Below are 13517 nucleotides of genomic sequence, written 5' to 3' on the forward strand. Positions count from 1 at the left end.
ATCCTGGCAAGCCTTAAGCATGTCGGCCAGTTCGGGGTTCTTGCCCAGACCCGTGACCGCTTTGCGGCACTCAGCGGAGGCGTTTTCCTTGGCGAGATGCTTAAGGAGTTCGCTCTGGGCCTCCTCATTATCAATCTGCCTCTTGAGGGCTGCCTGGAGCCTGTTCACAAAGTCGGCATAAGGCTCTTGGGGTTTCTGGCGGATGGTAGAGAAACTTTGGGTCAGTTGCCCGGCACTGGGGACCTTTATGAAGCGCCTTTGGGCAAGGGCACGAGGAGTCAGAGCTGACCGCAAGGATGGCTCCCACCGAGGCAGTGACTTGATCTGATCGTTGGGGTTGGCGTAAAAGCCCCTATAGCGAACCGTAAAGCTGCTGCCTTGGTGTAGGCGCCAAGCCAGAGGTTGCTCCCTCTGCTCCGCGACTGCTGAGCGGATTTTTCGCTTTCCCAGACCACGGCTATATTGTGCGGGATTCAAAAGCATCACGAAAGGTGGTTTTCAGTCCTCCGGAAGGTCCATTAAGTTACTCCAGGCGACTGCTTCCAGCATGCACCTCTCACATAGGGCTGGTGATTCCTACATCCCGCATCACCTTGCGGAGCTCAGGTGAGGATGTTGTAACCTAGGGGGCGTGTACATCAACAACTTCTTCCTAATAACAATGCCATCCTCCCCCTCATGATTGGTGTAGTGGATGGGGCACACGGCAAGGAGGAATTCGGCATGCGTCTTCCGGTCAGGGTCTCCCCTTTTTTTGTAGATCGGTGGCTACTTCACGCTCTGCTAGGAGTTTTGAAACCTCGCCATTCACGGTGCGGCGCCGGACGGAGGTGTCTGTTGGCTTCAGAGAAATGAAGGCGGGGGGTGAGAGGAAAGGGATGCCGCAGCCAGCGGGAGGATTTAAATGGGGTGGGGAAGCAAAGGGGAGGCAGAAGGGAGGACAGGCGTCCAATTTAAGCGGATAGAGAAAGTTCTGGGGTGAAACTTTAGCTGAAGGGAGATCGAAAGGAGTGGCGATCTACAGCAAAGGGAGCCATAGACCTGCAGGCTGATGTGGCGACATAACATTGCCTCCATCAGCCAGTAGCAGTGACATCCAGGCGCGCCACAGGCTCTGTGTGGAAAAGAGTGTGCCCGATGTTTTCCTTCAATCTTTAAGATTCAAATGTCCCCCTTTCTACAGGTACCATGGACATTGAGCTTCAATCCTCAACCAATTTGCTGCAGCTCCTCTCTTAACGGAGACCCTGCCGGTGATTTCATTAGCGCTTTTCTAATTCGCTTAACGTGCTTGTCATAAGCCCTGCTTTTGCAAGCTCCCATACTTATCGGTGTTTCGTCGCCGACAAGAGAGTGTCCTAGAACTTCGGGTCCCTGGATGTGCCGATCCAGCCGGACGGGCGAGTGATACCGGTGATGAAGGGTCCCTGGATGCGCCGATCCAGCCGGAATGACGCCGGTACCGCGGCCCTTTCCCAGGCGCCGGTAAGCAGGGTGGAGGTTCGAGGATTCCCGGGTTTCGGCACCCGCTTGTCGTCGTGCCCGCGAAAGTCTGGGCGTAAGAACGGCGAGGCGAGACGCGGAGATATCATCCGCGGATTGGAGAGCCAGCAGCGGGAGCTGGGTGTCCGATGGATCCTGGCAACTCTGTCAGCGTGCTAGTCTCTTGGCACAGCTTTATTAGAGTTCTCATGGGGGCGTGCAAAAGGGGTGGATCGATAGGAGAGCGCGCTGAGCGGGACAGTAGAGGAGATCATCATGTGATGCTATGATCTCATCCCTGGCTGCCTACGTCGGCGGGGAGAGGTGTCCGCGTCTGGGGGCGAAGGCTCTATTGTCCCTTTGTCTAGGACACCCGGTGGTTGTGAGCCAGGTAGTTCATGACCTGTGACTCATCAGGGGGTGGAGGATGGGAGAGCGGGTGCGACCAGAAGGCCGTAGTTGGGCCGGTGTGCCAGCGCTCTGCCTACGGTTCTGCTGGGTCAGCGGCTCATCCCTACACCCCTGCCATGCCCTTGCCACGCCCCCACAGGGGCTCGCACCCGGTACATCCCCCCCTCTCGTCCCCTTGGAGCTACACCTCTGAGTTGATACCATATTGGAAGTACTTCTGAACTTCAAGAGGGCTGGCTGGAACTATCTCATTTGGGTATGCTCAATAGTAGGATCCCTCCTTTTAAGCTCTCTGCCTATCTTTGCAGCAATCGGAGCAGCAGCCGTTAGAGAGCAGGGAGCAATACATTGGACGAGTGCTGGGGAATGTGGCTCCCAGCATGCTCCTGTGCAGTCTTTCTGAAGCCATCTGCTTCTTCCTGGGTGAGTGGCTTGCTTCTTCCTCTGCCACCTCACCAGACTAAATGCTAAACTCTAAATGAGACACACTCAGGTGACCGCTATATAAACATATGTCACTGCCTATTATACCACGTCAGAGCACATCTAGCTCAGTCTTGTCTTCCAAGGGTGTTTGACCCATGAGTCAGGTCCTTTAGGTGGAACACAAAACATCTGCTGCATTTTCAACCTCTATAGAACCACTATTTTTCTGCTGCATTTTAGAAGAACCTGCACTTAGCACAAAGCATAGAGAGCAAGAACAGTGCTTTGGCCTATGCTAAGAGGAGCAACATGTCAGTGAAGTGAGGCCCCTCAGTGGTGGGAAAGATCTTCCCATCATTCCAGCACTTGGCTCCTTGCTGTGGTACAACTCCTGGTGTTCAGCCTGTTTCTTGTTCCAGTTTTCTTAGTCTTCTGCCCATGGTTCTGGCCTCAGCACTAATGGCACCACTTCAGCTCCCCTCTGTCACATGACTGTGATGTCACATGGATTCCTGTAAGGGACTTGCAGCTGAGTGGCTCCCATGCTGCCGCTGAGAAGTTAAAGGTGGGTCCTGGGCCTGGAAAGGATGGAGACCACTAGTCTGCTCTGATGGACAGTGGTTCTCCAAGGTAGGATGCAGAGACCCCCAACACCAACCATTTGAGGTCCTTCAACTACAGATGCTGCCAGCCATTGAAGCTGGACCCTCCTGCATGCTGAACAAGTGTTTCAAACTGTCGATTCTTGCCTGATTGGCTGTTTCTTCTATCTGTAGGTGCCTTGTCGGACATGCCGGCAATTCGGACTTTTGCCCTCAACTCTGCTGTGGCTCTCCTGTTTGACTTCTTGCTTCAGATGACCGCATTTGTGGCCCTGCTGTCCCTGGATGCCCGCAGGCAGGAGGTTAGGGAACTGTCCTTGGAGAGTTGTATAATCAGTTGGAGGGGTGCTATTGTCTTCAGTTTTTATTTTACAAAACAGGGGGGCTCCCCAAGGCTAACTCAATCTAGGGGATGAATGGCCTGCAAATGAGTAGGCTACACCCCTGCTCACTGCATTATCCCCTCTAACACCACCTTTACCATCTCAGGCGTCCCGTTTTGACATGTGTTGCTGCGTTCGCCTGGAGAAAGGGCAGGTGAAAAAGCACAAGAGCTTCCTTCGCTCTTTCACAAGGCGGGTCTACGTTCCTGTCTTGTTCAACTGCCTGGTCCGGATCCTGGTGGTGAGTAGAGCTAGAGGAATGTGGGTTGCCTGGGACCAGGTGGATCAGGACCTTGTAGATCTGGGGGTCACAGTGATGGGCTAGAGAAACAGCTTCTGCTCAGGAAGGAAAGCTTTTTCACTCCATTTGGTGCCTCCTTGTCCAGATCGTGCTCTTCATCTTTATGTTCTGTGCGGGGATCGTCCTGATGCTCAATGTCCAGGTGGGGCTGGATCAGGAGCTGTCAGTTCCAGAGGTGAGAGACTGTTTGCTGCATGGGTGGGCAACAAAGGGATTTCTCCATGACCTGTTATAGCAAGGGCTAAATGAAGCCTCCCTCTGTATCCTCAAGGGGTTAAATGGTTGCCATTAACCTGCAGATATCCTTATGTTATAGTCTCTTTCCTCCCAGCTGATGACCTAATCATTCTCTCACATTTTAGACTGGTTTCCTCTTCCTTCCCCAGTCCCGTTTTCTAAGCTGATGTTGCCGCTTGGCTCAGGCAAAGGGGCAAAACTGCCTTGCCAAGGAGTGGCAGAAGGGTGAACTATTAGAGGAGTTATCTGTCATGTTCTGTGGATCCTTTTGTCTGCAGGACTCATACATGTTGAAGTACTTTAAGTACCTGAACCAGTATTTTATGGTCGGTCCTCCAACCTACTTTGTCACCACTGGAGGCTACAACTTCTCCTCGTATGATGGAATGAATGGTGTCTGTTCCAGCACAGGATGTGATAATAACTCCTTGACCCAGAAGATCCAATATGCCACAGAGTTCCCCCAAGAGTAAGTCATCTTGAGCACCCCCTCATGTGCAAGAATGACCTCTGCCCATCATCTATATTCATGCAAACATTATTTTTAACCAACAAGGTTTTTTCACATATGGGTGGAATCTTTAAATGGGGTGAGGAGGAGATGGTTGATAATGCAACAGCTGTAGACAATGCAGATATTTCATTTAGAATGTGAGCAGCTGCAGCCATTTCTTCTGCCCCGAGTGAGAGTGGAATACTGTCCGCAGGGCCAGTCTGTATTTCCAGCACTTACATTTAGAATAATAGTTACATGAGGAAAATATTTGCACTTTCCTAACTTTCCCACCCCGAAGGGACCAATTGCCGACACAAAGAGGAGATTCGGGTTGCAGGCAAAGTGGATCTTGGTTTATCTAGCTGATCAGCTTTTAAAAATAAACACACACCTCCAAGGCAAGGATGACAGTGAAAAAATATTTTTTTTCAATTTCCATGAGCTTGCAAACTGTCTGTGCAACTGCCAAAGCTAGCCAAAGGCAACTTTGGGCAAGGTTTCCTGTTGGGCCTAGCTCTCTTCTAGTAGGTGGTAACCTTGTTAATCTAACAGTGGCCTCAGAGAGGCTAGAAGGCAAACCACATGAGATTCTGAATGCTTTGGAGCTTCCCATGTTGTTGTTGTTGTTGTTGTTGTTGTTGTGGTTATTCTTAAGCCTTTATTGGCATTAGGGGAGTTCCCAGTGTTTGTAAAATACAACTATTGTGTATAATCATGGAATTTCAAGGAACAAGGAGAGTTTTTTAAGTGCCCCTCTCCTTTCCCCAACCTGAAATGGCCTGAGAGAGCACCATTGTTCATCCTAAACATAGAGGAACTTGTATTAAAATGTTAAAATGGGGCCATTTCAAATTGGGGAGATGACATGGGAGGAACTCTTAAATCCCCCACCCCTGCACTCCTTGGTCCCATTCCAAATTGGCCCCTATGTGCCTGCTGATTGAAAGCACTGGGCTCACAAATCCCAGAACTTCCCTCCTCTCATCTGGTTTGGCCCAAATGATTATCCGTCCCTACATCTTCAGGTCTTTCTTGGCCATCCCTGCCTCTTCGTGGGTAGATGACTTCATAGACTGGCTGAATCCCATCTCCAGCTGTTGTCGCATACATACATCTGGAGAACTGGAGGGCCAGTTCTGTCCCTCTACAGACGGTAAGTAATTCTGGAGCAAGCAGGGCGGGGAGCCATGTGTGGACACATGTAGCCCAGATGGCAAAAGGGTGGGGCAGAGGAAGAAGGCTGTTTATTCTCCTGAATGAACTGCAGCTGCCTGCATAGCTTGACCTGAATCACCTCTCCTTTCTTATCACAGCGAATTCAAAATGCCACAAGTGCATGAAGATTACAATCAACACTCTCCGGCCTGATGTGGAACAATTCAACAAATTCCTGCCCTGGTTTCTCAATGACATCCCTAACCTTAATTGTCCCAAAGGGTGAGTCTTGTCAAAAGACTGAGGCCAGAGAACTCAGGGTTCTGTTCCCACAACTACTCCCTCATATAGATGGAGCATCTGGGAAATAAGAGCCTGATATAATACTGAATAAATCTGTAGTAGTGTGCCATGAGCTGTAGTAGCGTGCCTTGCCAAACATTTTCTGAAATATTAACTATCATGGCCAAGAAAGCACATTTTCATGTTTGGAAGGTACAGTATAATGGTGAACCTTGCAACTTGTTTCTCCAAATGATGACATATTGATGGTGGCAGCTAGTTCTGGGCAGACCATGTGGCCATATCAGGCACTCGGGTTTGTTTCATCCTGCCATGCACAAGGCCTCTTGTTGTGTGTGTGTGTGTGTGTGTGTGTGTGTGTGTGTGTGTGTGTGTGTGTGTATTAGCAGAGTAGCACAGAAGAGACAGATTCTCAGTTGCTTTTTATATATGAGTTTACGAGCTATAAAGGGAGGGTTACATGGAGATAAAATAAGAAATCCTTTATTTCCTGCTACACATCAACATTAGTGTACATTTGGTTACATCTTGGTACCTATCTGCTGTCTTGTGCTCATGTTGGTGTGCTCAAAGAAACAGAGTTAACTTTACAACTTCAGATATACGGGCTCACTAACATATAAGCAATGGCTGTCCCCCACTGACCAACAGCTAATCAATACATCAGGTCATGAACAGTGACTTCAGCAACTTGTTTACATACCAACAGTTAACCCTTTTATAACTGAGTTGTGACAGACACTTGCAAAAGTCCCAGCATTTCTGTAGCATCTCTATGGATGGAAGTCACCAACTTTCTGTGCTAGATATTGGCTTTTCACTTTTTGTGTGTGTGTGTGGTCAGGAAACAGCCACTCCTTTTAACCTCTTCCTTGTGCTGTGGCAAAGCAAGAGTTTGGCTCCAGACAGGCTGGACCTGGGGTTTGTACTTGGATGGGCTGAACTGCTTGTGTGCTTCTGGACACTTTTCCTCCTCCTGAAACTGAGATTCAGTCCAGAAAATAGGGCCATTGGTGTGAACAGGTACGGCTTGTCAGGTGTATTCTCCTCTAGAGAAGACGGCATCCTAACCATGCTCCTTATATGGCTTGTTCAATGATAGAACAGTTACATATTTATCTCTGCTTCTCCTTCACTCACCCCATTCCCTTTTGTCCTTGCAGGGGCCGTGGTGCTTATGACACATCAGTACGGGTTGGACCAAATGGAGAAATCCAGGGTGAATAGCCTTTCTTTCTAGGAGGCTTCCTGGGGCAGAACATGTCCATGTGGGGATGAATGTTTGCCCCCTAAGGAGAGCCTCAATTCTCTCACCGTATGTTGGTGGGGGGTGGGTACAGATGAGATGCACTGTAATTTTGCTAACCTACATTTGGGAGTGGCAGAGTCATTTCAACTGCTCTTCCAGTCTGAATGTGGAAGGGACTTGGATGGTTGGCCTTGGCTCAAATAGGAATCTCCATCTGAGATCTCAGCCAGTGCAATGAGAGTCTCTGGCTTCCCACAGCTTCCCGGTTCATGGCCTATCACACACCCATCAGAAACTCGCAAGAGAACACAGCGGCACTGAAGGCTGCACGGGAGTTGTCAGACAGCATCACAGCCAGTATGCGTGAAGTACCAGGCACGGACCCCAGTTTCCAAGTCTTCCCATACACGTAAGATAGCTGGAGTCATTTTGGAAGAGGAGCAGGGGGAAGGGGAGAGGGGAACTTGCCAGTGAACTATGATAAAGAACTGAGGTGTCTGCAAATGAGCCACAGGGAACACCAGACGCCCCACAGCTGGAAAGGACCTGAGAATTAAGTTCTACTGAGCAAATTAATGTGCCATAGCCAGAGAGCAGGAGGAGGAAACGTGTTGTATCCATTCAAGAAAGGCACAATCCCTACATTTGTAATGAATAAGTCATAAGAACGTAACAGCAATAGTGTTGACTCAAGCCAATTGTCCATCTGTTCCAGCATCCTGTTTCACACAGTGACCAACTAGATGCCCCTGAAGGCATGGCATGAGAGCAGGAGTGCCCCCTATTGGTGTTCTGCAGCAGAGGGGTTACTGCATCCGACAACTGAGGCGCCACTGAGTCATCATGATTAATAACCACTCATGGACTTGCCCATGAATTGGTGAAGTGGTTAAGAGCAAGTGTACAGGTGTAATCTGGAGGAACCTGGTTTGATTCCCTGCTCTGCTGCCTGAGCTGTGGAGGCTTATCTGGGGAATTCAGATTAGCTTGTGTACTCCAACACATGCCAGCTGGGTGACCTGGGGCTAATCACAACTTTTCAGAGCTCTCTCAGCCCCACCTATCTCACAGGGTGTTTGTTGTTGGGGGTGGGGGAAGGGAAAGGAGATTGTCAGCCCCTTTGAGTCAGTCTCCTTGCAGGAGAGAAAGGGAGGTATAAATCCAACTCTTCTTCTTCTTCTTCTTCTTCTTCTTCTTCTTCTTCTTCTTCTTCTTCTTCTTCTTCTTCTTCTTCTTCTTCTTCTTCTTCTTCTTCTTCTTCTTCTTCTTCTGCTGCTGCTTCTTCTGCTTCTTCTGCTTCTTCTGCTTCTTCTGCTTCTGCTTCTTCTGCTTCTTCTTCTGCTTCTGCTTCTAAAACCTTTTTCAAGCATGACAAAGTCAGCAATTGGCAGGGATGGGTAATAGCAGGGAGGACAAATGTCTTCCCTTCGAAGGCAGGAGCAAAGTTGGTTTCTGTGCTCCGGGACTTCTTTTAGCCTCTTTTTTTCTGCAGGATCACCTATGTGTTTTTTGAGCAGTACTTGACCATCACCGCGGCAGGCTTCATCAACCTGGCCCTCTGCTTGGCACCCACATTTCTAGTGTGCTTTATCCTGTTGGGCTTGGACTTGCGCTCCGGCTTAATCAACTTGGTCACCATCATCATGATTGTGGTGGACACCGTGGGAGCCATGGCATTGTGGGGGATCTCCTACAATGCTGTCTCTCTCATCAACCTTGTAACGGTGAGCCATGCCTGGGTCTTCAGACACTGGAGGGGTTGCTCTGGGACAGGACTCTGTGCCAAGGGCTGTCCACACTGGTATTTGGGCAACTGAGCTGCTTTAATAGGCATAGCAGCCTGAAGGGCTCTGCTGCTGTGCCAGAGCTGCTGGTGGCAAGGGATGGCCAGGCAGGTTCTCTTCTTTCATTTTCTTCTCCTTTGTCCAATCCTGAATATTTCCATTACAAATATATTGTTAAAATGCAGTTGATTTTCCATCTGCTTAAGACAAGGAACAGGTATATCAATAGAGAATGACAGCCAAGCTCTAAGTAGGCTTACTACAGATACTGGGCAGAACTTGTTTGAGTCTCTTGGCGTGCACAAATTTTAAGTGAAAGAACTCTGCTGAGGCTTCTCAATAACCACTCCGTTCTCTTCCCAGGCCGTCGGTATTTCGGTGGAGTTTGTATCCCATATCACCCGCACTTTTGCCATCAGCACCAAGCCCACCAAGCTGGAAAGGGCCAAAGAGGCTACCATTAATATGGGCAGTGCGGTGAGTACAGGGGAAGGGCCAAAATGGGAAAAAGTCATATGGGCAGTATTGGTGTTCCTGGAGCATACTGGGTTTTGAGATGCTACCAGAGGATGTGGCCAGGGAGAGAGAGACCAACCCTCATGGTTATTGGACATGCTAGTTTCTTTTTTGTCAACTCTGTTGTCAAAGCCTCCCCCAGTACACTATCACCTCCATTGATGTGAACCTAAAGTCCAGCCCCTGATGTGGTCTCATTTGCTCCCCTGACTCTTGACCGGGAACCCCCTTCAAGGTCCCCATCTAATTTCTGGTGCTCCAGGATTCCTGCTAGTCCAGGGTGCAGGAACCTCTTGGCTCTCAGATAAATTCAGGAATTCATAATCCCTAATCAGTCGCTCTGTCCCAGGCATGGCCTAATTGGCCATGCTGGTATGGGAAATGGGAATTCTAATTTCCTGAACATCTGGAGAGCCGCAGGTTCCCTACCCCTGTGCTAGTCTCTTTTTCTGCAGGATTCATTGGGTTCTGTTCTAAGAGATGACTCATCTTAAGTCAGTTTGGAATTGATACAAGAACTACTCAGCTTTCACTTTTTGCAATTGTTTGTGTCCATGTGACTGTAGTTCAGTGCCATGTTTGTGAAGATACCTTAGGCCTGTCCTGGGCAATCTTAGTAGCACAAAGGGGGCCCCATCCAAGTCCCACGGTCCAGCACTGTGCTTTTGATGTGACCCACCATCTGTTCTCTCTCTCCTTCCTTAAGGTTTTTGCTGGCGTGGCTATGACCAACCTGCCGGGTATTGTGGTCCTGGCCTTTGCCAAGGCGCAGCTGATCCAGCTTTTCTTCTTCCGCCTCAACCTCATCATCACCATTCTTGGCATGTTGCACGGCCTCGTTTTCCTGCCTGTCGTCCTCAGCTATTTTGGTAAGCCTCCAAACTTTTCTAGCTAATGTTGTTTCTCTTTCCTTCCTGGGCCACAGTCTGTAAGGCAGTGGGAAAATATGTTCTGAGAGAAGCAGAGCATGAGACCCTGAGACAAAATGGGGCAGAAGGTACCACTTAGGATGGCTGTTTCCCACAGAGCTCGGGTGATCTGGGCAGATGGTTGTCCCCCATTCCTCCACTGCCACTGAAGGTTACTAACTTAAGTGATGAAGAATACCAGAGAGAACACAAATGGTGGCAAAAGAGAAGCAAGTTAGCTGTAAGGGAGGCAAAAAAGGATTATGAGGAACGCATGGCTGCGAACATCAAGACTAGCAACAAACAGTTCTTCAAGTACATCAAAAGCAGGAAGCCAGCTAGGGAAGCGGTAGGCCCATTAGATGATGAAGGAACAAAAGGTGTGCTAAAAGATGACAGGGAGATTGCAGAGCAGCTGAATGAATTCTTTGCATCTGTCTTCACCCAAGAGGAGGTGAAGAAAATTCCTGCACCTGAACCAAGCTTCTTAGGAGGCGAATCCGAGGAACTAGCGAAGATAGTGGTAGACAAGGAAGAAGTTCTGGCAGCCATTGATATTAACTAAATGCTACCAAATCCTATTTAGATTGCATTCATCCAAGAGTTCTTAAAGAGCTCAAGCGTAAGGAAATTGCTGGATGTTCTCACATTAATAATGCAACTTATCCCCGCAAAATCCAGGCTCCATCCCTGAAGACTGGAAGATGGGCCAATGTCACACCAATCTTTAAGAAAAGGGGTCTAGGGGGGGACCCAGGAAATTACAAGCCAGTCAGTTTGACATCTGTTCCTGGTAAAATTAGTAGAATCTATCATTAAAGATAAAATTATTAAACATGTAGAAAAGCAAGACCTATACTGAGGAAGAGTCAGCATGGCTTTTGTAGAAACAAGTCTGTCTTACAACTACTTACTAAGAGTTCTTTGAGTGTGTAAACAGACATGTGGATAAGGGGGGGGGGAACCAGTGGACATTGTCTACTTGGATTTCAAAAGGCTTTTGACAAAGTTCCTCACCAGAGACTATTGAGAAAACTCCAGCAATGAAGAAGGAATAAGAGGGGAAGTCCTCCTATGGATTAAAAACTGGTTGAGGAACAGGGAAACAAAAGTGGGTATAAATGGGAAGTTCTCACAATGGAGAGATGTGGGAATTGGTGTCCCCTCAAGCGATCCGCTTTGGGACCAGTGCTCTTTAACTTATTCCATAAAATGACTCCGCAGAGTAGGGGTGGGTAGTGTGGTGGCCAAGTTTGTAGTGATGATACTGCAAATTATGTAGAGATTGGTAAGAACCACAAGGGATTGAAGAAGAGCTCCAAAGGCGGACCTTGATAAATTAGGGCAGTGGGCTAAGAAATGGCAATGCAGTTCAATGTAAAGCAAAATGTAGAAGTGATGCACATAGGGACAAAAAATCCAAACTTCACATGTTACATGCTACAGGGGTCAGTGCTATCAGTCACAGACCAGGGAAAGGGAGTTTGGCTGTCTTAGTTAGATAGTTCCATGGGAATGTCAACTCAATGCACATGGCAGCTGTGAAAAGGCAAACTTCTATGCTGGGGATAATTAGGAAAGGAGTTGATAATAAAACTGCAAAGTTAATGTCTTGCCCTTATATATAAAGCAGTGAGATGCGACCAATAACTTGAGTACTGTGCCAGTTCTGAGTCATACATTCTCAAAAAGGATATCGAAGAATTAGAAAAGTGCAGAGAAGGGCAACAAGGATGATTGAAGGATTACGGGCACCTTCCTTATGAGGAGAGGCTGGAAGCGTTTAGGACTCTTTAGTTTGGAGAGGAGACGTCTGAGGGGGGATATGATTGAAGTCTATAAAATTATGCATGGGGTAGAAAATGTTGACAGAGAGAAATTTTTCTCTCTTTCTCACAATACTAGAACCAGGGGGCATTCATTGAAAATTCTGGGGGGAAGAATTAGGACTAATAAAAGGAAACACTTCTTCACACGTGTGATTGGTGTTTGGAATATGCTGCCACAGGAGGTGGTGATGGCCACTAACCTGGATAGCTTTAAAAAGGGCTTGGACAGATTTATGGAGGAGAAGTCAATCTATGGCTACCAATCTTGATCCCTCTCTTGATCTCGCCAGGATTACCGGTACATAGCGAACCAAGGTGCTCAGCAGCAGCAGCAGCAGCAGAAGGCCATTGCTTTCACCTCCTGCAGGTGAGCTCCCAAAGGCACCTGGTGGGCCACTGCTAGTAGCAGAATGCTGGACTAGATGGACACTGGTCTGATCCAGCAGGCTAGTTCTTATGTTCTTAAGGTCTCTCTCCCCTCCGGTACATACATCTTGTACCATTGCCTGGCTTCCCACCATCTTTGCAATGTCTTTTTATACAGATATGCTTATCAGTAAATGCTGTGCTGCTTTAGTCCTTTGTTCTATGCTTCAGACGTCTAAAACTTTTTTTAAAGCATCACTTGCAAATTCTTCCTGTTTTTAATCCCCCCAGAGTCTATTTAAAACATCTTTTTAAAGACAGAAAACTGAGCTGTGTGAGGTAGCGAATAAGGAGCTTGCTGCCAATTGGAATCTTCTGCCCCAAGTCACAAAACCCAGTTCACATTGGGGAGATGAGCGCATTTTCACAACAAATTAACTACTCAGAGCTGTCCGAGAGACAGACTTCACATGGCACTGAGCCTTTCATCCAGGTCAGGATCCATGGTACCACATTTTCCTCCTCTGGCACACTCTAACTCCTTCCTTCCTCCATCACCAGGACCCAATGCCAGCCAGGCTTGGGTACAGGCACAACAGAAGAGAGTGGGCAGCCTGGCCATGAGCAATCCTGCTTTTGAAGGAAAAGAGAGCCAGAATGGAGTCTCTCCTGGACACTTCCAGCCTCAGGTTACAGGCTCAGCTTCCAAAGAAAATCATTAAGAGGAAAAGGGCCTGGACAGCCACTGTACAGGAAGAGTCGGCTCCCAGTGCCTGACATACTTTTTGGGAAGACTGTGCAATATCAAGCCTCCACTGTGGAAGGCAGTCGTATCAGCAAAGCAGGGCTAGATACCAATTTTCAATAAATACATAACTCTTGCTGCTAGCCCAACCACTGACGGTGAGTGGGCATCTCCTTGACAATACCTATCCTAAGTTTTCAAGCTGGAGATGTGGGCTGTTTAATTTACCACAAAGAAGAGCATCGCCTCCTGGTGGAATCATCGAGCAAATGGCATATGTGGGTTCAGGTGTGTGTGTTTTTAACCCACTCCAGAATTCTAGAA

The 13517-nt window shown here is 48.2% G+C and overlaps 1 protein-coding gene across 1 annotated transcript in view; it reads left to right on the plus strand.

Annotated features, from left to right (window-relative positions):
* Positions 1-13241, plus strand: part of NPC1L1 (NPC1 like intracellular cholesterol transporter 1) — a 30655-nt gene extending 17414 nt beyond the window's left edge. Inside the window, exons 8-20 of the mRNA XM_048512126.1 lie at positions 2214-2316; positions 3096-3223; positions 3411-3545; positions 3691-3780; positions 4121-4311; positions 5364-5491; positions 5652-5775; positions 6960-7015; positions 7304-7454; positions 8538-8769; positions 9193-9306; positions 10052-10214; positions 13010-13241. Of these exons, the coding sequence (XP_048368083.1) occupies positions 2214-2316; positions 3096-3223; positions 3411-3545; positions 3691-3780; positions 4121-4311; positions 5364-5491; positions 5652-5775; positions 6960-7015; positions 7304-7454; positions 8538-8769; positions 9193-9306; positions 10052-10214; positions 13010-13170 (1776 nt within the window). The 3' untranslated portion in view covers positions 13171-13241. The remainder of the gene's footprint in view (positions 1-2213; positions 2317-3095; positions 3224-3410; positions 3546-3690; positions 3781-4120; positions 4312-5363; positions 5492-5651; positions 5776-6959; positions 7016-7303; positions 7455-8537; positions 8770-9192; positions 9307-10051; positions 10215-13009) is intronic.
* Positions 13242-13517: the final 276 nt, after the last annotated feature.

The sequence above is a fragment of the Sphaerodactylus townsendi genome, linkage group LG12, assembly GCF_021028975.2.
Source record: "Sphaerodactylus townsendi isolate TG3544 linkage group LG12, MPM_Stown_v2.3, whole genome shotgun sequence".
NCBI classification, from domain to species: Eukaryota; Metazoa; Chordata; class Lepidosauria; order Squamata; family Sphaerodactylidae; genus Sphaerodactylus; species Sphaerodactylus townsendi.